At 46.3% G+C, this 24,789-nt stretch overlaps 1 protein-coding gene across 5 annotated transcripts; it reads right to left on the bottom strand.

Moving 5' to 3' along the window:
- Positions 1-588: 588 nt before the first annotated feature.
- ASCC2 (activating signal cointegrator 1 complex subunit 2) lies at positions 589-24,317 on the bottom strand. 5 transcript variants are annotated; one of them, XM_028709005.2, is made up of 19 exons: positions 24,173-24,317; positions 21,353-21,452; positions 19,452-19,613; positions 18,001-18,171; positions 15,436-15,565; positions 14,262-14,329; positions 13,322-13,432; positions 12,187-12,299; positions 11,262-11,336; positions 10,402-10,509; positions 9,568-9,636; positions 9,140-9,214; positions 8,578-8,746; positions 7,781-7,995; positions 6,768-6,887; positions 4,182-4,406; positions 3,748-3,856; positions 3,108-3,187; positions 589-901 (listed from the first exon to the last, which is right to left on the bottom strand). In XM_028709005.2, exons 2-19 carry the CDS (start codon positions 21,431-21,433, stop codon positions 730-732), a joined length of 2,253 nt encoding a protein of 750 aa, XP_028564838.2. In that variant the 5' UTR covers positions 21,434-21,452; positions 24,173-24,317; the 3' UTR covers positions 589-729. The 5 variants fall into 5 exon arrangements, with proteins under 5 accessions (XP_028564838.2, XP_028564840.2, XP_028564839.2 ...); XM_028709007.2 differs by having other exon boundaries at positions 3,108-3,184; XM_028709006.2 differs by lacking the exon at positions 24,173-24,317 and adding an exon at positions 23,950-24,092.
- Positions 24,318-24,789: the final 472 nt, after the last annotated feature.

Genomic DNA, 24,789 nt, shown 5'->3' with positions numbered 1-24,789 from the left:
TCTGGGCAGTAAGAAAAAAATTGACATGATGCAGGATTGAAAGCATGAAGTACTTTACACAATCCTGATGCGTAATTTAGGAATTCGCTAAGAATAAAAGTTGGAGATGATGGCCAGCAATCTATAGATTTCTTGAAAAGGGCATTGGGCCCACTATTCAGGTGGACATAGGAAGTTGCCTTGTATGGAGTTAAATCGCCGGCCCATTTAGCTTAGTATTGTCTACACTGACTGGCAGCAGCTCCCCAGGGTTTCAGGCAGGTGCCTTTTTCCAGCCCTACCTGGCCATATTGAGGACTGAACCCAAGACCTGCGTGCAAAGCAGCTGCTCTACCACTGAGCTATGACCCCTCCCCCAGAAGTAGTACCCCTCTGCACAACAGAGGCTAGAGGCAGAACACAAGTAGCCCCTCACTTTCACACCCTGCTTGTGGGCTTGCAAAAAAGCTGGTGGAAAACATGGTGGACTAGTTGGGAACTTGATCTTTGGTGCTGACAAATGTTCACAAGGAACTGCCTCCACAGCAAGGTCCATTGTGTCTGCATAAATATCTTTGTTGCATTCCCCTATAAATAACAATGCACAGCTGTTGCAGTTCTGTGTAATGGGTTGCTGGTTGTTACATGCTGATGCTCTCCATAAACTAGAACGGAAAAGGACTGTCCCTTGGGATAAAGGCATTGCACTGTGAGCCTCTAAGAGGAAGAGTTGCCCCATTCTCCACCTCTTCAGGAAGGGATCATGCCTTTGTTTCGCTTCCGGTCTGCCATGGCACGCCGATTATGATTAGCCCTGGTCCCTTTGCTGGCTTCTTTCTTCCTGCGCTCCTGGACTGTCTCTCGGCTCTGGCCATGTCCCTTGGCGCTGCCCAAAATGACACCTGAATTGTCCGGCTTGTGCCTGTGTAAGAGGAAGAAGAAAAGTTCCATTGCTAAGTTCCACCAAATAGGCACAACAAATCTCGCTGGTAGTGTAAGAAAAGGGTGGGGAGGGGAGGCACTTCAGGCCGACAGAAACTTAATGGGTCTGAGCACCAGAGGGTCACAGTAATCCTGAACTGCAAAATCTGTAGAAAAGACAGGGACAGCCATCTCAGAAGTGATACTGCTCTATATGTCAAATGTGGCAGTGTCCAAGTAACGAAAAGTTTTAAAAATTCCGCCAGGGGAGCAGTGGGCCTCCAGAAGCTGCTGTACATCTCCCATCATCTCTGAGCATTGGTCATACTGGGCAGATGGAAGCAGGAATTCAACATCCCCCAAGTCCCCCCCCCCCCCCGATTGTTGTGCTTGTTTATTATTATACATTGTACCCCATCTTTCCTTGAAGGAGTTTGAGGCAGCATCTGTGACTCTTCCCTTCCCCATTTTGTCCTCCCACAAACCCTGAGAGTTAGGTTGGGCTAAGAAACATCAACTGGCCCAAGGTCACAAGTGAAGTTCATGGCTGGTTGAGTGTGGATTTGCACACAGGCCTCCCAAGTCCTTGTCCAACATTCTGACCACTAAACTGCAAAGGCTCTCAGGTATACTTCTAAATATTAGTCCCTCAAAGTAACAGAGCACTAGAGATATACTATTCTCCATCCCACCAATCAAAACTCTGACACAGCCTCTTTTATTTCCTTCAGACATCTGAAGACAGGACAAAAGGAGTAAATCTTGTGTTAGTGGAAGCCTTCAAGTGCCCTCACACTAACTGGGTAAATACACATTGGGGTCACAGTTATGATTTGTAGACATGATTGTGCCTTAGGATAGTTAGTCATGGAAGCAGCCCTTGATTTAATCTTGTAGGGCACCCAGGACCCTCATCCAAGTGGTTCTGACCAGTAGTTTGCGACTGTGCTCACAAAGTAATCAAATTCAGCACATATGTGAATGGAAAGCCCAACATATTCACAGTTATATTTCTAAAGGGGGATGGGCAGAATAAAAATGAGGGAATTGGTGGAAAGAAAATGGGAGACAATGAGGTTGTCACAAATGGGACACAAAAAGGCTGGAACATAAGAAGAGGCTGCTACATCAGACCAATGGCCCATCTAATCCAGCATTCTGTTCTCACAGTGTCTATAGAAAACCTACAAGCAGGATTCAAGCACAAGAGTACTCCCTTCCCCACCCACCCCTGCGTGGTTTTCTTAAGAAGCATTACTGCTTCTCACAGTTAAAGGTGAACATAGCTATGCCAGTTAAAGGTGAACATAGCTATGCCAATGACAGCCCTATCCTCTATGAATCCGTCCAATCCTCTTTTCAAGCCATCCAAGTTAGTGATCGCTGCCTCCGGTCAAAGCGAGTTCCATAGTTAAATATGTGGTTTGTGAAGAAGCAGGAGGCTCAGGGTTAAAAAAAAGATGGGCGGGTGGGAAAAGGGGAACTGACAGTGAAAAAAGACATTGAAATAAAATGCATTTAAATGCTAAATAAGTTACAAACTAATCAGGGAAGCAGCAGGAATGAGGTACAACAACAACAATATAAATACCCCATCCAGCTGACTGGGTTGCCCCAGCCACTCTGGGCAGCTTCCAACAGATATCAAAGCATAATAAGGCATCAAACATTAAAAACATCCCCATAAGATTAGTCATGGTCAGCTGACACTCCCACTTTAAAAATATCTGCTTGAGAAAGTCCTCCAACCCTTTGGAGTAGATTTAAGGGGATGCGGAGGACTAAAATGAGGAGGGGTAATCACCCAAACGTTTTCCCCTCCCCATTCATTTGATGGAAGCTTTCCTGTCAGCTGAGCAACTCAGCTGGATACAGCACAGAGCAAGTCACTGGGCCTAAATGGCTTGCAACCAAGAATTCTTGGAAGAACTCAAATGTGAATTTGCTGGTCTCCTAACAAGAGTACACAACCTTGTTCATGAAACTGGTTTTCTTAGCATTGAAAGGGATAGCCAACATAACACCCATTTTAATATTGCACAGAGGAATTCCAAGTCCCACGGATACGGCAGTGGCAGCTAGACCAGCTCTTTGTTGTGAAGGGTTGTCAGATGCGGCCCTCTGTTTGAAGGTGTCCCCTATTTGAGGGCTGTTGATCCACATGGGGTAGAAAGACCAGGAGCCACAGAAGGGGAGTTGCATCTTACCCTTTCCTGGCGAGGAAAGTCATCCGCCGGGCTTCAGCTCTCTCCCGCAGCACAGCTGGGTCCTGTACAAAGTGGTCCTGCTGCACATGAAGGAAAGAATGGAGCCCCAGTTCATTTCCAGTTCAAAATGCTGGTGGGCCCTCCAAGTGCTGTTGAACTAATGCTCCCAACATCCTTGATGGGCCAGGCTGGCTAAGGCTGATGGGAATCAGAGCTCAGCAGCATCTGTAGTGTGGATGAAGGGGAGGGGCCCCACCTCCCTTATCCCCGCAGAAAAGGGGCTAGTCCTCAACAAGGCAGTATGCTCTTTGTGGTGGAGATGGATCTTTGGGGCCCTTTGCACTTCCCCAATCTACCCTCCCCTCCATCTTACTTACTTCCCTCCCTCCACTGTCTTCTCTGTGTTGAACTTTAGCCTGTAACCTCCTCAGGGCAGGGACCCATCTTCTTGCTGCTGCCCCACAGACCATGGTTATCATTACATCTCAATTGGCTGAAGTGCATCAGCTCCACTTAGCCACAGGGATCTTAGAGACCTCCCCGGCCTGTCCCAAAAGAGCCATCTCCCCAAAGAACAGCACTGCGAGGGTTTGCCTCACAACCCCTTCCTCCCTTTTCAGAGCTGCCCTGCAACAATCACCTTTGCAGCCCCCTTTTCATCAGCTGCAGCCAACTCCTCTTCATTGTCATCTTCCTCGTCCTCTTCTCTCTGATCTTTTGGTCTCAGAACTTGAGGGATGGTAAATGGCCTAATGCAGGGAGAAATGAATGGATGAGACGTTCCAAGAAGAGGGATTGCTTTTCAAAGCACTCTGGGAACTGTAGCTTTGGGAGGGGAAGAGGGGTCTTTCCTAACCCTTAAAAAAACTATACCTCCCAGAATTCAGAAGCCATGACTGTTTAAAATGGCATCACAGGGCTTTAGTTACATGGTGTGAATGCGTCCTGACTGTGGAAAAGCTACACATGGGACGTAGCTGAGAATGGAGGAAGAGGGAGTGTCCTTCAAATCACAGTTGCTGCACTACACAAATGATTATGGCAGCCTCCATTCAGAAAGGCCTCTAAACTCACCTCCTGCTGATCAGCTCGTCATCTGAGTCGGCGTCGTTTGCTCCCACCTGGTTGCCATCATAGGTGTCATCGTATTCGTCCTCATACTCATCCGGGTAGGAAAGACCTGCTCCGCTCTGCTCTGGGACCTCCTCCACTATCACAGAGTACTGGCTGTAGCGCTCCCTCTGCTCATTCACAAGGCGCTTGTCATTCACCAGACTTTTGGTTGAGGCTTTGTCACTCCTGGGAACGCAAGGAAAACCCAGCCAGATCAGAACAAAGGCTGATCCGGTTTCCACACAGAAACCCCGAGGGAATGGCCACGGGTCAGTAGTGGAACATTTGCTTCAGAAGTTCCCAGATTCAACCTCCTGCATTTCCAAGGTAGGGATGATAGAGGCTCCTCTAAATCCTAGAACACCGCTAGCAGTCAGTGCACACAACTAGATGAACCAATGGCACGACTAGGCATTAGGGAGCTTCCTACATCTTAAGGAAAGGCTGTAGCTCACTGGCAGAGCATCGGCTTTGCATGGAAAAAGTCTCAGGTTCAATCCCCAGCATCTACAGGAGCACTGTCCCCTGCTCAAAAACCCAGACAGCCACTGCCAGTCAAGCATGGGCAATACTGAACTAGATGTACCAATGGCCTGGCTCCATATAAGACACACAGAATTCCTATTTAAATCAGCCTTTAATTTGGAACCATGCGAACTAGAATCTTACCTCATTGTAGGGAGGTATTCGCTGTTATGCAGTGGCAGAACACATGCTTTGCAGGCAAAAGGTCAAAGGTTCAATTCCTGGCATCTCCAGGTAGGGCTTAGGAGACAGCAGCTGCCAATCAGTGTAGTAGACAATATTGAGTGAAATTGACCAACAGTCTGACTCAATATAAGGCAGCTCCCTCTGATGTTTAGCCATTTATATACTCCACAAATTGAACAATGTCTATATTATATAACCACATTGTCATTGTAATGTGGAAGCGCTGTAGCTCAGTGGTAGGACATCTGCTCTGAAGAAGGTCACAGGTTCACTCCCCAATGGCATCTCCAGGTAGGGTTGGGAAAGACTCTGTGTCTGAAACGCTACACTAGATGAACCGATGGGTCTGAATCAGTAGCCTCCTATGTGACCGCTCCTTATTCTTGAGCATGACACCTTCTCCTTCCCTTGTTTCTGGCGTATCCCATTTCCCTGGCTGGCTGGCTCCCCGCTCCCTTTGGACTGACACTTTGGTTTTGAGATCCCAGCCAAGCAAATGACATTTTGGACTTGTCCTTTCTACAGACATCTTCTGGTGATACTGCCCGGGGCTGTCGTTCCACGCTGGGCCCTGATCCTGCAGATGCTAAGCCTGGAACTCCCACCAGCAACCTACACTTTTGATCAGCGCCACACCCCCTATGCTTCAGTAAGCCTTACCAAGGAACAATGTCAAAATCTGCTTCCTAACTGCCAAGCCAGCAATTTATTGTTATTACTTTGCTCCCGGGGATATACAAGGTATTCACGTCTGGGCTTTTCCGTGCAGCATTCCTCTCATGCCATGGATGGAAGATCACGTCTCAGGAGCAAGTGCAACTGGAACAACCAGCTGCTTGAGGCATCCCAGTGTTGACTTAATGAAAGGCTTCCTTGCAAGCAAAGAAGCAGAGGGGAAGTCCCCTCCAGGGCTCCACCCTTGGCTTTCCTTACATCAGGAAACCGCTAGAGGGAGCTACAATTCCCAGAGCGGTTTGAAGATTGTAGTTCCAAGGAAGGGGATAGGGGTCTCTTCCTAACAACTCTCAGGACCCTTAACAAACTACAGCTCCCATAACTTTTGGAGGGAAGCCATGGCCGTTTAAAGTGGGATCACAGTACATTAAAGGTATGGTGCAAATGTGGTCTTAATCAGCAAAGTGATTTTTAAAAAATTATCATAGTGCCTTGAGAGCAGCAGATGGGCAGACTGTGCTGGTTGGGGCATATGGGAGTTGTAGTCCATAGCGCCTGGAGGCCACCAGACTGGTGAAGACTGATTCAGGTGGTATTCTGGCATTTGAACAATTGGGGGCAGGGATTGGAAAGGTAACAGGGGTTGTGAAAAGAAGCTGCCACCACGCCAAACAATGGCGAAAAACAGGTTTTGTTTTTAAAAATACCGGTTACAACAACCAGCACTCATGATAACACTCCAGAAGTCAACCTCTGCTCTCTGAAAAATGGCCCTTTCCAGATTCCTTCCTACCCATGGTGGGAGGAGAGGGGAAGGGACAGAACCTTCCTGCATCAATGATGTTAAAAACCAGAGCACTATGAAAAAGGAACAATGCCCAACACTGATGGCTAGGAAAAACAGATCCTCCAATCCCAACCCACAGAAATTATGCAGGGCAGGTACAGGAAAGCTTTGGCCCTCCAAATGTTGCTGAACCACAACTCCCATCAGCCCCAGCTATTGGCCAAGCTTGCTAAGGCTAATTGGAGTTGTTTTCAGCAACACCTAGAGGGCCACTCCTGATGTAGGGTCTTTATCTTTACTGGTAATATTTCCTAACTTGACAGCCATTGATCAAACACAGCCTGAAAGGGTTGTCCAGGCCCCAGGCAACTCACCTCTTGCCTTTCTGCACACGGGAGAGATCCAGAGAGTCCTGGCTGAAAACATCAAACTCATCGTTCTGGAAAACGTTGCATCGGGAAGTGAGAAGAGGTGTTGGGTCTGGCTTCACTGACCTGACAGGAAAAGATCAAACCCTCCAATTTACTTTATTTATTCTTGCTTTTATATCCCACTTTTCCTCCAAGAGCTCAAGGTGACATAGATGGTTCTCCCTCTCCCCATTTTATCTGTACAACAACCCTGTAGGAGAGCTTAAGCTGAAAGAGAACATGGCCCATGGTCAGCCAATGAACCTTAACATGGCTAAGTGGCTATCTGAACCCTGGGGACGCAGTTCTTAACTCAGCACTCTAACCACTACACAACACTCTTCAGAAGCACAAACTTGAAAAATTCCTCACAAAACCAAGCAGCAGCCTGTGGCTCTGGAACTGCACTTCTAAGCCCACTAATCTGAGAGCTGCACCTCCCAAACTCAACAGGGCATGCTTTTGAGTAGACAAGCACAGCAGACATATGCTGTAGCTGATTTAAGGGGATTTCAATCAAGGTCAGTCACCAATACACTGATTATAAATATACATATTTACATATAATATATATGTTATTGGGTTATTGTTTTTATTTTTATTTTATATACTGTGATCTTTTCTGTGAAATGTCCTGAGACCTCGGGGTATAGAGTGGTATTCGAACAAACAAACAAACAAAAAAACAAAAAAAAAGTTAAAATTAATAATACAAAATAGCACCACTGCCACTTTTTTTTTCCTAGTCAAATGCCTGGTTTAAAAGAATGCTTCTTTCCACAATAAGGTAAAAATCAGATTAAAAGCATCCTCAAAACTACTAACAAAGAAAAATGATGTGTGGGTGGTCCAGGTTAAACCCGCCACTGATGCACTATTATTGTGTCCGTAACATGCCAGCAAAACAAAAAACAGAACATGGCAGCCTGCAGGGGCTCCAAGTGGGTAAGAGAAGCAACTCCCCCATCCAGATCTACCTGGGCATTGCTCGGTCCAGCTTCTGCAAGGCTGCCACCAGCTTGTCCTCCAGAACGTTGTTGATCACCTGCTCTACGTTGTAGTTGTACTCCTCCAAGCAGGCCAGGACAAAGCCTTCTCCAAGGTCAGGGAGCAGGTCCTTCACTTGGGAGATCAGGGAATCCAGCTCCACCCCAGAGACCTTGCACACAGGGGCCGCGGCTGCTCCAGCGTACTAGACACATCAAAGGCAACAGGCGGTGTTACCCCAGAAGAGTCACAATGCTGAAAGTAGCTGGGTGTGCAGAACCATAGCTGGGGGCAGGGTGGGGGGTGGTTGTCATCAAGTTTTTGTACCAAATATGCATAAATCAAATTCAGCCGCCGCCCCTCACTTCCCCCCATTATCTAAATTCACTGCAGGCTCAAAGCAGTTTCCATATGAAAGAGGCAAACATAGAAGGGAGGATGAATCTCTCAGGAGCAGCAGGACCCATTTTGTTCAGAACACTCCTTACAATCAGCCCAGGGAGTGGCACAACCTGTAATCTTAGTCTCAGTACTGCCCTTGTAGAATTCAAGAGGGAGGTCAGATAAAACTAAAATCAGTTGATTCTGCCTACCAGTGGGCACCACCAGCCACCTCCCTCCCCCCACTTTCTACCTGATAATGGTCAGGAATGATCGGAGTCCAGCAGCATTTGGGGGGTCTCCATCCCAGATATGCAGGCTACATGGCTAACGTAGGTAGCTCCCCGACAACCTTGTTCCCCAGTTCACAGCAAGTCAAGGCTAGCAGCACGCCCTGAAGACTCACCTCTGTGTGGTTTTCCTCCCTGAGTGTCTCTAGCCCCTCTGTATTACTGGGCAGCCCCGGGGCCATGGTTTCCGGCAGGGGCAGGTTGTGGGCTGTTTTTTTCCTCCTGTCCACTCCCTCCCAGGCACTGTCCACTCCTTGCAGGATGTAAGCTGTCCTGGTCTCATCTCTGCCCAACAGCATTAAGGCACCACACACATAAATCTGATGCAAATCACACACAATGTAACTATAAGCCCTGGCATTCAGGGCAGATGTGCAGGGGTAGGTTGTGGATTTTCATGCATTTGGGGAAAGATAACCTGCACATTCTCAGAAGCACCCTTGTTCCTTATTGTTACAGATTCCAAGCCTGAATTGTGGTGAATGTCTGCATTCATTAAACCTTGAGGAGGAGCAATGTTTTGGAGGATGCAAGCCAGTCTTCCCCAACATGGTGCCCTCCATAGGATTTGGACTACAACTCCCATCAGCCCCAGCCAGGCAAGTAGAAGTCCAAAACATCTGGAGGGCATCAGGTTGGTGAAGGAAGTTCCCCAGAAATGCCAGCAGAAAAGGATACAGGGTTGAGGAGGCTTGCTGGAGGAGGCTCACATCATCTGCTAAAGGAAAGAGCTCATCATAATCACGGAGAAACCTGCAAATATAAACACTGCACAATTACTAGGGAGACCTTCCCAGCAAAAATGCCTGCCTTGTGAAATTTACAGGCAAAATGGACTGCCGAACAGTTTCAATGGCTAGGGAGGTTTTTAAAAATGTAATGAGCCACCCAAAACCTGGGTGAAAAAGATGTGTGTCTTTCAAGCCAGCTGCCCTACTGTACACACATGCATACACTTTTTCTAGCCCCACTGTTGTTGCCGGACAAAGCAGGTTTGCAACACAGCTGTACTGACTGGGACTCATGGCTGCTGTAGGCCAGGCTGCATTGACAAAATATATTCCAGAGGTTGTAAAGGACCGCCAACACCCAGTCAGGACTCTCACCTCCTCTCCTGAAGTACTGAGGTGAAGATCTGCAGGAAGTCTTCTATGTAAGGCTGGATATTATCACAGCTGAAACAAGAGGGTAATGTTAACAACAACCAAGGAACCTGTATAGGCTCAGGTGCAGCTTGTTCATCCAAGGCGGCTGATCCTTGGAGCTGGGAGCAAAAGGTCCTGGGTTCAGTTCCCAGACAAGCCCATGTTCCTAGGAAAGGAAGCTAGAGCTCAGTGGCAGAGCACACCCTGTGCATTCAGGGCTCCCAAGTACAGTTCCTGACATCTCAAGGTTCAAGCGGCAGATGATTGGGAAAGATACTGCTCTGCTCCAAATCCTGGAGAGCTGTAGCTTAGTGGTGGAGCATCTCCTATGCATGCAGAAGGTTCCAGGTTCAATCCCCTCAATCTCCCAGTAGGCTAAGAAAATAGCCTGGAAAGCCACTGCCAGTTAGTGAAGGCAATACTGAGCTGGATGGACCAATGGTCTGACTCAGTACACTGAAGGGCCATCGCTCAGCGGTAGACCATCAGCTTTCCATGCAGAAAGTCCCAGGCTCAATCCCAGCACCATCAAGTAGCACTTGGGATGTCTCCTGTCTGAAACTCTGGACAGTTGCTGTCAGATGCTGAGCTAGATGGACCAATGGTTTGGCTTGACATAAGGCAGCTTCCTGTGACAGGGGAAGGGCCACAGCTTCTGCTTTGCAAGCAGAAGGTCCTAGATTCGTTCCCCAACATCTGTAATCATGATCTGTTTCTGAGGTTTCTTTCCTGGAGTCATAGATATGAGTGTGTAAGGGCAACCCACTGAATGGAATCCATGAGCGTAACAAGTACCTGCTTTCCAAAATGGGCTGAAGGCACAACTGGTTTATGATCATATGGAAAACTTCCACCATCTTCTTCCGAGAATGAGACAGCCTCTTCCACAAATCTGACAATAAGCTGATGGTGGAGAGGGGAGAGAGAATTTCTGATACAGAAGCAAAAGGAAGTTGTAGTGGTAGTTGTTATTACTATTATTTTCTTCGCCCCACTCTTCATTGCAAGGTTCCAAAGTGGGGTATATACGTTCAATAAAACACTAAAAAACATTAAAGCCATGATTAAGTACAAAGGCTAGATTTAACTAAGCAGTCCCGCTGGTGAAAGTCCAGGCTAGGACTTCTCCTAGCTCAATGGAGTTTCCCTCCCATGATGCAACCTGAAGTCCAAGAACATCTGAAATGGCAGCAGGATGGAGAAAGCTGCTCTAACCATTATACCTTACTGGCTCTCCTACATCTCGGGGGGGGGGGGACCTCCAGCCCAATCAATTGCAGCAGGGAACAGGGACAACACAACTGAGCAGGATGAATTACTGATGAGTAGGGGTTAAATCCTGCAACCCCCTTCCTGAATTTAGCAGGAACCCACTGCTAAAACGGGGTGAGAGAACCTTTGTTGTAGCTGCACTTTGCACCTGATGCCATTGTGATGTCAGGCAACTGTCAGATGGGCAGCCCCCCCAAAGCCGATCCTGATGAGGATCTGGCCCGTGGATGCCCAAACATTTTCCCACCACCTGCTCCTGAAGGATGGTGGAACTTCAGGTGCGCTGCAGGAGCAACCTGGGCAGATATATTGCAGGGCTTGTGCCTGGAGGGGACAACTGCACTTATTTCAGAGGGGAATGGTCACCTCCACAGGAAACATACCTGCTGTCCTCGCGTTGCCTCTTCTTAATAGCAGCCTCCAGCTCAGGTACCACCAGCTCATAAAATGCAGCAAGCCTTTTTTGAAAAAAGTGAAACACACCTAATTGTGAATTAGATAGATAGATAGATAGATAGATAGCTATATACAGAGACAGAGAGAAATCAAATCAAGGAAGGCTATGTGTACAACATTCTAATATTGATAATACAGAGGAAGCTGGGAGGGGGGGGTCATAGCTCTGTCTAGAGTAGGTATAGTCACATGGTGCCCCACAGATGCTATTTTAAATCTGGTACTGTTTGCCTTTTTCAATATATGGTAAGCTGCTCTGACACATTTTTTTTTAGTAAGCAACTCTAGGAAACACCTTTTAGCTTTCATACCATTTGGCATAAGTACTGCCACACAGCAGTTGCTGGTTCTATTATTCCTGATAAGTGATCGCCTTGGGATGTTTATTGTATCTGTCATTAACTGATCTGTTTCAATGCTTGTCTTATGATGACCTTAAAATATAACAGAATTATACCGAGTTGTTAGATTGTCGTATTATGTTTTGAAATGATTTAGTATTTGTTATCGTAATGATTTGTATCTTTTGTTTTGAAGCTGCTTTGAAAAGTGTCATGCAAATTTAAATAATGATAATGACAATAAATAAATATAGAGGATGATGAAGAGGATGATGATAATGGATGCTCTCTCAGCTGTAACCTTTTCTGGGGCAGTGTTCTTCAACCTGGTGTGATCCCAGTGAAGTTGGACTACATCTCCCATCATCCCTGACCAAAGGCTAAACTGGCTGGGGATGATAAGAGTTGGAATCCAACAACACTTATCTAGTGGAATTGAAGCACGTGCACACACACACTCACTCACTCTCACACACAGACACACACACACAGAGGCAGCCTACTAATATACCTGTAGCAGAAGTCATGCTTTTGGAATGTCTGGCAAGCCAAAGGAAAAACATCCAGAAAGGCCCAGAGGGTGATGCAAGTGTCACACAGGTACAGGACAATATCCTTCAGCTCCTAGGAGGAGAAGAAAGGAAGGCCTTTCATTTAAAAATAAATAAATCAGATTTTAAAGCACAATTTTATTTTTCTTTTAATAGTAAGCTGCCAAACAAAGCAATTCCCTGCCCTAGATTCCTCCCCTCCCTGCCCCAGTCTCTGGGTTCACTTCCTCCTCAGAGTTGGCATAACATCGCACCTCAGAATCTGAGCCAGGGAAGTCCTAGAGTGGTCAGCTCCATTATTAGGCCCACCACAAGTGGTAGCATTAAAGGACAGCAAACTGACAATTCTTTACATCAGATTTTAATTTTAAGCCAGCTTTTTCCTGTCTGATGCGCTGATAACATTTTAGACAACTCCCGCAAACATGGCCATGCTGTGGCTGACGGGAGCTGTCATCCAAAACATCTGGAGAACATTTAAGCACATAAAATTCCATGCAAGTGAGTGATGAGGATAGCAAATGAGGGGCAGAGCTCTTCCTCAAGATTCTTTGGGGGAAGTCATGTCCTTTAAATATATGGTGTCTATGCAGCCCTGATCCACAAATTCCCAGCTGTCATTTAAAAACACACACACGCACACACAAGCTTCTAGCATTTGCAGAACCAGATGAAACCAAATTTACAGGCAGTATATTCTCATTTTTCATGAGAAACTAGCCTGCTTACCCCCCCATCTCCCCAAATCAGTGTTTTCCTTTGCCCCCTAGAAAAATTATTGCAGATGCCCATGGTTCTGTTTATCAAAGAATACAAAGAAAGGAAGTGTTCAGTGAGATTTTAAAACCGAACACATAAAATATCAATACAGAAAAAAGTGTATAGCAAGGCACAGGAAAATTCATGTGATGAGGAAGAGCTGCCTCACCCAGTCACAGGACAGGGAAGGGAATGTGTTACTAGCAACCATGTGCAGAATGAGACATAAGCTGTTGGGTGGGGTGGGGAGAGAGAAAGTATCTGTGGTGAAGATTAAAGCTGAGGCCAGGTTTGGAGGAAGTACATCGGTCCCAGGAAATACCTGCCCCACCCCACCTGCAGAGGAATATCCCCAGGAGTCAATCGGATTCTTTCCTCCAGCTTCTGTGGTGTGGATGAAGCTCCTTCACACTGCAAGCCACATGTATGCAGAATGCTGCTGAGTACCTAGAAGGCACAAAGGGTCCATAAGCGGAATACAACTGGGTGCATTTTGCCTTTCATTGATGGTCATCATCTGACCAAGGTTATTGTTGTGGCTGTTTTGTTGTTGTTATGATTAATAAATAAATAAATAGATAAATATAATAATAATAATAATAATAATAATAATAATAATAATAATAATAATAATAATATAATAATTTCACGTATTTATATCCCACATTTATCCCAAGCTGGGATTCATGACAGCTTCCAACATTTAAAAACACCAAGTAATTATAAAACACATCAGAACACATTTAGAACCAGCAATGAAAATCCAGTTTGCCCTGACAGCAGCCCAGAGATCAGCATAGACTGAATCTTAGTTATCAAAGGCCTGTCTGAACTGGAAGATTTTGGCCTGCTGGCGGAAGGGTAACAAAGAAGAAGCCAGTCTTTCCCCTCTTGGGAAAGAGAGCAGCCACAGAAAAGGCTCTCTCTCGGGTCACCAACAATCGTGCCTCTGGTGTTGATGGGACCAAAAGCAGATGCTGAGCACCTGGGCAGATTCATATAGGATTTTTCAAGTCACCTGGGCCCAAGCCACATGGGACTTTATAGGTCTGCTCTCCAAGGAAAGAACTCCCTTCCTTATAAATGGGGGTCAGGGAGCATTTTTTTTCCAGCTTTCAGTTCACATTTCCTTCAGGCCAACTTTCTGGTGTGTGTCAGTCACAATGGATATACTGGCTGGGGGCTGATGGGAACTGCAGTCCAACAACATTTGTTTCCCCACAACTGTTACAAATGGGAACAGAGCTTCTCAAATAAGCCCAAGAAGAAGTACAACCTGAAGGACTGTAGGCACGGTTTCATCCAAGTCACTGAAATAGCTTGGCTGCTGAGTAAAGATGTTTTCTGAGGGGTAGGGTGGAGAGGGAGGAAGAAAGGAAGGAAAGAGAAACAGATTGGTTTCAGGCAGGTTAAAACATCCAACACCACAAAAGGCTTCACACTTAATTAAGAGATCTCCATGCATCGTCTTCATATTACACGTAACTCATATTGGCCTGTGTCAGGGAACTGACATCAGAGACACGGGAGAAGGAGAGGGTCTCCGATTCTGCAGGTGAAGGTCCTAGCACAAGGGGGAGACTCAGCTTGGTGGAAGGGGAAGGAAATACGCGTGACACCAAGAGTCCAGGAGAGCAATGGGAAGAGGAGGTGGAAGGGCTCCGGGATTCTTCCCTGGAAGTCAGTGAAGAGTGCCCAGGCACTCCGCTACCCACGCCCACCCTGCGCAGGAGACTCCCGCGCAATGAGAGGTGTAGACGATTAGGTGTCAAACAGCTTTTATGCTGGCAGAGGTTTAAGAAACGCCCACAGACAGATTCTGCCAGTGACTGAGGCAGCCACACGGAGATGAGCTGTGCAGTCCAAAGGGTTTAACCAGGCAACCAAGCACCCAAACGGGGTCGGCTTACGCATGAGTAACTCCAAACCACTACAGCCTGGTTTGAATGTTGCATTAAGCCAAACTATGGTTTAGCACATCCCTCTCTATTTTCCACCCAGGCAAGGGAGAGGCATTATCAGAGTTCAAGGACACACTCCAGCCAGGCAAAAACACAGAGGGAGGGTATAAAGCAGGACCAGTGAATACCAAGGGTCAGACAGAAAGGCTTGGAGCGCCATATCTGGACCCCAGGCCCAAGGTTCCTCACCCCTGCTTTAAAGCTTTAATGTCCCTTAGCAATGGGCCATTTTGGAACAGCCCCTCTCTAAAAACTATTGCAGCTGAATGCTGATTTTATGTTTCCTAGTAAAGAAATAATGGAGCCTGACTTGACCAAAGTGAAAATAATATTAAACAGTAAATTAAGAGACACTTTACTCCTACCATTAGTAAAGCCAATTGGACTGAGGAAAGTGGCAAATTTGATTTAAATCCTGATTTTTAGAGGGTGCCGCCCCCCAACAAACCCATCACTTCACACACACACAAACCCCATTCCCTCACTAACCAATCATCTTATGGAGCAGAGGACCATTGCCTTTTCCAAAGAGCACACACAGATCCAGGATTTTGGGGATATCAAACAAGAAGTTATTGTAAAGGATCTCTCCAAAAACAGATGGCGTGATGAAGTGATCCTAAAAGGGGGTGAGGAGAGAAAGATATTGAAAGATGCTTATGGATAACTAGCAAAATGCCCTTTGTCGTCATGACAGATATGAGGAGGAGGAGGAGGAGTTTGGATTTGATATCCCGCTTTATCACTACCCTAAGGAATCTCAAAGCGGCTAACAATCTCCTTTCCCTTCCTCCCCCACAACAAACACTCTGTGAGGTGAGTGGGGCTGAGAGACTTCAGAGAAGTGTGACTAGCCCAAGGTCACCCAGCAGCTGCATGTGGAGGAGCGGGGAGGCGAACCCGGTTCACCAGATTATGAGTCCACTGCTCTTAACCACTACACCACGCTGGCCCTCTACTGCAAGTGCCCTGAGGGGGTTAGGGAGGGATGATGCGTAATTGCCCTTCATGCTGTAATGTAAAAGTTTAAGAGGACAAAGGACAAGCCAGTCTTTATAGTCAGCAGGAAGAGCACAAGCCCTTGATTTAGGGGCTGGCCTGGAGAGATCTAAAAGTGCTCTGGATTTTGCTGCCTTTACAGAGCATCCTTTGAGCAGCGTATATTTAGGGCTAAAAGGCTCTACAGAGTAGTTTTTAAGTACGCACAGGCATTCAGAATTTAGACGATACCACATGCCTCCAAAGAACCTCCAGGGCAGCTCACAGCATGACAAAAACATAGCACCATGATCAATGAGCACAGATTAAAATTCATCTCCCTAAATCAGCAGAACTGACATCTTAAAGCCACAAACACTGTAAAACAGGATAAAATCGCACGCAAGCAGCCACCCACCCCTCTGTAGCTCCAAAACATCCACATAATATGCCTAAGGACAGTGACAGGGTAGGACCTATGAGCATTACTGAGAAGGATGTATTCCTTGGTTACATCAATCCGACCAGGCATCCGCAAGTTTCAGCTGAGCTTTGGAGGCACTCAGAAGGAGGTCTACAGCATTTCAAGTGCCTCTGAAGCCCAACACAAGACCAGGGATACTGCTTGCTTGACTGCCAGAAACTAGTTGAAAAACCCATCAGTGGGGGGCGCATGGTCCTGAATCGAACTTCAGGAAAGTGGAAGGATTCACAGCAAAGAGGCTCTTCCAATGACCTTAGTGAACAAAGAGGGTCATATGTGAGAAGTACACCGCTGATGTCACCTGGTTGTTGCGAGAAGTGGTTAACCTGTGGCATTTCAGATGTTAATGGACTACAACTCCCATCATCCCCAGCCAGCATGGCCAATGGTCAGAGATGGGGGTTGTATTCCAGCAACATCTAGATGGCCACATGTTAGACACCTGTACTTTTAAAAGTTAAGAACAGTGGCTTGTTTCCAATGCTAGCCCTACTCAAAGCAGACCCACTAAAATCAATCAACATGGCTAACTTAGGTCCATTAATTTCAGTTGGTCTACTCTAAGCATTGGATACAATCCACCTAAAAAAGGAAAAGAAAGAGGGAGCCCATGGTGTTCTTGCAGAGAGAACCAATAGGAACAGCCAGTTTTTGCCTTATTTCTTACAGGATGTACTGAAGTTACTCCTATGAAAATTAACTTGAAAAGAGTTGAGGTAATTAAGGGTATGGAACCTCAGACATGGAGGCTTCCCTATCTGGCCCTCAGAAAAAACCCCAGGCCACACCTCCTCTCCCCAGGCCACACCCCTCAGTGGCCTTGCTTTGCACCATGAGTGTTTTTGCCTGGCAGGACCATGTACTGAAACATCAAGCTTCTTGCTCTCCTGGATACAGGACAGAGAGGGGTGTATGTCAAAACTGGCCTACTATGAAATGTTAAGATTGACATTCATTGTTCCGCCTGCTTTTGCCTCTGGCCCTGCCTGCCACTGGCATGTGGCCCTCAGAAGGTTGCCCAGAAGGAAATGCAGCCCTGGGGACGATAAAGGTTTTCTGCCCCTGAAATAAACAACCTCCATGGAACTACATCTCTTTGAAGGTTCCAACTAATTGAACCTCCCTGGCGGCAAGACAATTTATGTACATAGGAGCCCTCAGAGGAAACAGCTGACAGAATATTGGATCAGGACCTAGGTTCAAACTGGGCTCCTCTTTGGCTGAAAAGGCACCACACATGTTATTTGTGAAGGTGAAAGGAAAGAAGAAAATGTTCTTTCCCACCTCGGCCTTCAGGACAGAATGGGCTATATACCTAAACAAATACATTAACATTTCCCGAAAACCATTTGAATATATTGGAGCGTAACTGTGCTTCTATTCATTAATGACTAGGGAATGGCATATATATATATATATATATATATATATATATATATACACACATACATACATACATATATATATGAAACTCCAGGTAGAGGCTATGAAGGGAAAGCCATTAGGAAAGACAAACAGAAACCTGCTATTTTTCCACACACAAAAACATGTACACACATCTCAAAAGCAGGCTGAGTAAAGAAATTATTTACTTTGGACTCCTTGTGAGTGGACATGCGGAGGAAGGTTAGGAAAACGTTCCGATGGAGGCGTCTCTGGAGGTCATTCACCTCTGGAGGCAAGTCCGCCACTGTGTCAAACTTGCGAGGGGCGTGGCGCAGGTACGAATCCAGGCATTTCTGGAGCGTCTCATCAAATATCACCTGCCACAAGGAAACAAAAGGCCTCATGGGAAAAAGAAATCTGGCCGCCTAGCAGGACAGCAGATCACCGCAGGAACTTATGTCAGTCTATTGCACGTTGAATCAACAAGTGAGCAAAACATTTTAAGATGAAGGCTGCGCCAAAGAAGCAAAGATTCCAGGACACTTTGGGGGGGGGGGGGACAGGACATTTTCAAAGTTTCATAACACCACACATTTATCTTGAGTGTAATGCAGAGGCCTGGCCTCACCCCCTTTACAGGTTTTATTATACTCATTTACAGAGTCAAACATGCTTCATAAATAGGACCACTGACCATTTTAATTGCTTTTTAACTGGCTGATTAAGCCTCCTGATTCACGTATCAAAATCTCAAGCTATGCCTTTTTGAGGTATTGAAGGAAGCATTAAGATAACTTACAATTTAATAAATAAAAGAATCTGGTAAATAAAATGTCACAGCTTGAATAAAATATGATCCTGAATACTATCTTTTTACTCTGTATTCAGTAACACCAGAGACTCAAGGTACTCCTAAAAAAAACCCACAAAAGGTGTGCCTATAACTCTCAGCCTCGACGATCAAAACTGCATTTGTTACATTTTTTCTCCTTACTTCTAGAAGCAGAAATGGGGAAGCCCACCCCTCGATTGCTGTTGGACCACAAACTGCAATCATCCCTGCCTGCCTGCAATGCTGGGGTTGATGGGAGTTGAAATCCAACAGGACCTGGATGGCCAAAGGCTCCTCACCTCTCCCCTACGAGCTCCTTACTGAGGCTTCTACAGCAGGCACTAGAGTGCTCAGGTAAAGAAAAAAGGGTAGGGCTTTAAGAGTTGTGAGGACGGGTGGAGAACCTGAGGGCTAGGAATGAAATACAACCCCTAGGACTCTCTCTAGTACACAACCCTTCCCTGCCCCCTCCTTGACTAATTTCACTTGACCAATATGTGTCCTTGAATACAGTTAATGTCTCTCATTTGACCGGATCAAGAGATGTGTGTACAACTGGGGGTGTAGAAACGCCTGACTTCTTCGTGGCTGGAACTTAGCCTACTGCAGAAAGGAATGATTCCTACCTTTTGTCTCACCCGCTTTTGCCTCTGGCCCCACCCATCCCTAGCACATGGCCCCCAGAAGGTCGCCCAGGAGGGAAATGCAGCCTCCAGCATGAAAAAAAGGTTCGCTACCCCAGTGTAGAAGGAGGACTTATACTTTCATCGTCACCACCAACACATCTACACATGCTTCTTTCTTCCTTTACAAAAGAAATTATACCTGGCACCAGAATTTGTCATGAGGCAGAGTCAAAAGCCACTCCAGGTCATCTGCAACAAACTTGGCTCTCTCCCAGAACTCCTCCAGCAGGGCACGGTCGCCTCTGGCTTTCGGTGGGGGCTTATACAGCACAAAAGACCGCTCTGTTTTCTTTTCAGGATGCTGCAGAGAGGGGGAGGAATGCCACGGGATGTCAACAGGTCAAAGACTAAACAGAAGTCCTCGGTGTTGGCTTTCTGAGCTATCTCAAGAACCTGGGCACACCAGGGATAATTCTCCTATTTGTCAGAAACTTGGCCTGTGGTTTAGCAGGAATCCAGCCCCTCATTTGTTGCTGCCTTTGGCTTGCTGGCTGCTCCTGTTTCTCTTTCATCGCAAGAGGCCTGCTGAGTGGCGGTTTGGGAAGAACTCCTTGTTTTGCAAATGACACTTTTAGAATCCTGCAGAAGTCACAACAGACTCTGCCTGGCTCCTCTTAAGATAAGAGCTGGCACCTTCCTCGTGCTTATGTGTTTTCAAAACTAAAATAGCAGAAGCTGGACGGAGAGTACCCTTTGGATGTGTTGAGGATATGCTAGGATGCTGCACTAACAGCAACAACATAGTATGAAAATGGAAAACTCATATACCAGGGGGCACCAGTGTCCATTGGGATTGGTAGGGCAGAAGGCACGGGGTCAATCAGTAGATGGAGCCAAACCAATGAGAGGCAGAGCCAACCAATTCTAGTTTTGTCTCCACCCTCCTGCTCCCACCTAGCTCCATGAGGGCAACACTGAGACTATGGAGGAAGAAGCTGACAGGCAGTAAGTGAGAAAGCAGGCAGGTGGAGGCAGACATGTTAGAGTGCCCTATTTGCCCTAATGGAGTAGTCTCTACTGAGACTGTGCACAGGTGACAGCTTTTCAAGGGAGCTGGAAGGGGGAATTGTGGATTCAGTGCTACTCACAGGAAAAACACATATCCATTTATTTTGCTCCATGTGGTTTAGGTTTTGCTTTAGTTTTTCCATTTTGTATTTTTAGTGTCCTACTGTGGTTTTTGATGAAACTGGTTTTGCAGCTAGAGAGCTCGCTGGGACAAGTTTGAGAAAACCTTCCTGGTGTAGCAGAGGGAGGAAAAAATCAGAAGCCAGAGAGGAGGCCAAATGAGATTTCTGGTGGGTAGGGGTGGGGCTGTGGTGCCCTAAACAGCAACTGGCTTTTCCCCATAATGAAGAGAAGCAGGATAAATTATGCAAAATAGAAACAATGACAGAATGCATTAGACAAAACAAATCCTGCATATTTGCATAATTTACACAGCTTGCTAATTTCAGCTATTTTTAAGGCAGTTTTTGTTTTTAGTGCAGGAAACCTACAGCTCAGTGGACAGATGCCAGATCACTAGGTTTCCAGTTATAACCAGGAATGCCAGGCAATAAGAGGAAGGGAATTCTCTATTTTGTTATTGCACTTGATTTGCTTTTGGACCAATTGTCTTTTTGGAACAGTAAAACAGCTCAGTGGTAGAGCAACTGTTTTGCATGCAGAAAGCTCCAGGTTTGATCCTCAGAGTTTCCAGGCAATGCTAAGAAAGTGCCCTGTCTGAAACCTTCAAGAGCATAGGACCAATAGCATAGAAACCTGCAACCAGCCAGTGTAGACCCAGAGAGGGAAACATGTGGCCCTCTAGATGTTGCTGGGGTGCAGCTTCTACCATCCCTGACTATTGGACATGCTGCCTGGGGGATAATGGAAGCTGGAGTCCAACATGCTCAGGAGGTTCCCACCCCAAGTTAAAGGAGTCATATACTGCATTTTCACTCCTTAGCTAATTTTATTCTATGCATTAACAAAAATAAGAAGAGAATGGGTCAGGCTTCTGAACTGCAAAAAATAAAATAAAAGCACCCCGCTTACCAGGGCGGGTAAAGTTTTCATCTTCCCAGTCAGTGAATCTTTCTCTGTAAACTGGAGCTCATCCAGTGGCAGTGCTGGCATGCTGCCGTGTTATCTCTGCCTTTAAAACATAAGCACATAGACACAGGTTGCATCAGGAACTGTTTCAAGAATGCACAACCAGCAACAAGCAAGACAGGTTGCTCCAAGTACAGCAGCCACACCTAGAGACATCAGCTATGTTTTTTACACAAACAGAGGAGCTGATGTGCAACTCAGGAGGAAAAGTATTTGTGGGCTTCCTGCACGAGGCCCAGAGAGCTAAGCATAATTTAGAGATATTGGTCATCGCTTTATGAACAGGCACCAGGGAGTGAGGGAATTTTAAGGCGTACAAAGCAATACAAATATCCTAAAGGCAACAGAATCAGAGATGGGGACAGGTGTTGTTGGACTCCAACACCTGTCAATCCCAGCCAGCATAGTAAACCGTCAGAAATGAAGGGAGTTGTAATCCAGCAGGATCTGGAATCTATTCTGTACAGTGGGCTACGTTTCTGACTAGCTCTCTTGTGGACTCCTGAGCAGCCACTGCCTCAGGCTGATACTCTGTGGTCTAGCTAAATGGTTAGAGCTTGGGCCTTGCATGCAGAAGGTCCCAGGTCTGGTCCCCAGCATCTCCATGTAGAGCTGGGAGAGACCTGTCTGAAATCATGGAGAGCCACTGCCAGTCAGTGAAGGCAATACTGAAATGGATGGATCAATGGTCTGGCTCAGTATACGTAGCGTTCCTATACTGTCATCTAGCCAAGCTTGTTTCCTCTTACTAGCTTTATTGGGGTTCTCTGGAATGCAGTTGGGAGATAACCATAAGAGCTTATGGTATATTTCTAAGATGCTTGAGCTGTTAATCAGAGGTGGAACAGGTGAGTATATATTAGCAGGTCTATATATCACACTTGATCTCTTCACTCTATGCAGATTTGATGTCATTTCAAAACACAACAGAAGGAGGTGAGTAGTACATGTGAAAAGGATCTAGGGTCTTAGTAGACAACAAACATAACATGAGTCAACACTGTGATGCAGCAGAGGAGAGTAAAGAGTAAGAACCAAAACAGTATGACTCTCTTTTTTAATGCTTCCCTGAAAGGAGGGAAGATGAAATCTAATTTATTTATTTCTTACATATATACCCCCCCCCCCTTCAAGGAGCTTAAGGCAGTGTACTCCTCCCAGTTTTATATCACAACAACCTTGTGTGGGAGGTTAAGCTGGGAAGGAGTCAGTTGTGGTGAGGTGGTTAGGGTGTTGGACTAGGACCTGGGAGGCCAGGGTTCAAATCCCCACTTGACCAGGAAGTTGACTGGGTGACCTTGGGCCAGTCCCTACCTCTCAGCATAACCTACCTCACAGTGTTGCTGAGAGGATAAAATGGAGAATGGGGAATGGGGTGGAGTGGGAATCCAAGTATGCCACCCTGAGCTCTTTGGAGGAAAGCAGGGATATAAAATATAATGATATTTTTAAAATAATATAAAAATAATCAAATTATTGATTTAATCAAATCAATAATTTATTCATTTTTTTAAAAAACCAAGATTATGTCACCCAGTGACAAAGTCAACGCTGAAGGTGGGAACTGAGCCATCACTGCCGCCCAGTCTAACTTACAAGAGGATGGGGGGTGGAGGGAGGGAGGGAGGCAAGGTCACTGCTTTGAGCTTCTTCAAGGAAGGTTGGGATGCAAAACAGAATAATAAATGTAAATAAATATTAATATTAATACTGTAAATGTGTGTGTTTGTATAAAATGAAGTCACCCAATTGCTGAAGGGGGAAATCTGGCCACTTCCTCTCAACCAGACCTATCTCACGGGGTTGCTGAGAGGAAGGATTGGGGGAGAACCAGGTAAATCACCTTGAGCATTGCCTTAATAAAACACAACTATTTTTTTTTTAAATAATGCAAATAAGCAAAGTCACCCAGCACCAGCATCACTGCTGAAGGAGCATCTTTCAGCCCGGACACTGAGGTCCAGCTCCGAGGGCCTTCTGGCGGTTCCCTCTCTGCGAGAAGTGAGGTTGCAGGGAACCAGACAGAGGGCCTTCTCGGTAGTGGCGCCTGCCCTGTGGAACACCCTCCCATCAGATATAAAGAAATAAACAACTATTTGACTTTTAGAAGACATCTGAAGGCAGAACTGTTTAGGGATGTTTTTAATGTTTGATGCTTCATTGCTTGTTTATGATTTTTATTATTAATATTCTGTTGGGAGCTGCCCAGAGTGGCTGGGGAAACCCAGCCAGATGGACTGGGTATAAGTAATATTTTTATATTTATATTTATATTTATATTTATATTTATATTTATATTTATATTTATATTTATATTTATATTTATTTATTCTGCTGGAAGGGGGTTTCGAACCCACTCCAGAGCCCCTCTGCCTAACCTCCCTCACAAAGTTGTTGAGAGGATGGGGAGGAGGGAGAGAGCCGGGCACGCTACCCTGAGCTCCTTGGAGGAAGGTAGGCAAGCGTTTAACAAAACATAGCTTTAAAATTATGTAACTGGTGAACTTTAAATATACGGTCATCCGGTGACGACATCATACCTGGAGGGGGGGGTTCGAACTCGGGGCTCCACGCTGCCCAGCCACCCACTAACGAACCCCCCGAGTCACGACGTCACTGGCCACCAAACCCCCCCCCCACCAGCTGCCACGCCGCCCGTGTAACGTCATAACGGCCATTCCTCCGGCTCTCGCGCGCGCCTGCCCCGCCCCCTTCGGTTCATTCCCCTCCTTCCCTCAGAGCGCCCCGCAGTCAACCACTGACCCGAGGCCCGGACGCCCTCCAGCTTCCCCGGCCGCTTTCGTTTCTTTTCGACAAGGCTCAAATAATAGTCTCCCACCCGGTTTTCCCTGCCGGCCTAGTCCTTCCGGGGTCGAAGAAGCGCTTCCGGTTCGTAGGAAGGTCCGCCGAGATAATAAACGTAGCAGTTGTTATCGTCATATTACGCTCCTCTGCAGGAGAGAAGCTTTGGTTCTGTTTCCAGTTTTTGCGGGTGATAAAGGGTTGGGTCAGGATTAAGTGTAGACCCATTGAAACCAGAGTTAATTAAGTTCAATTCAACAGTTTTCAGTATGCCCACACTTGTTTACATTTTTATATTAATTTTTGGCAGAAACTTGGTTACTCAGATGCTCCATGGTGTTGAAATCTGGGGCTCCGACTAAAACTCCATCAAAGGTTTGGAAATGGCATAATTTCTCCCCACCCCCGGAAACAATACTCTGGCACCAGGAATATTGGCAGCTCTTCCATGCTGGGAACCAGGGAATCAGCCAGAGGGCCTTCTCAGTGGCGGCACCCGACTTCGCCTTGCAGAACGCTCTCCCACCGGATGCCAAACAGATAGATAACTTTATGACTTTTAGAAGAAACCTGAAGGC

The sequence above is a fragment of the Podarcis muralis genome, chromosome 16 (assembly GCF_964188315.1).
Source record: "Podarcis muralis chromosome 16, rPodMur119.hap1.1, whole genome shotgun sequence".
NCBI lineage: Eukaryota > Metazoa > Chordata > Lepidosauria > Squamata > Lacertidae > Podarcis > Podarcis muralis.
Note: the sequence above shows the minus strand (reverse complement) of the source record. Positions and strands in the feature narration are given on the sequence as shown.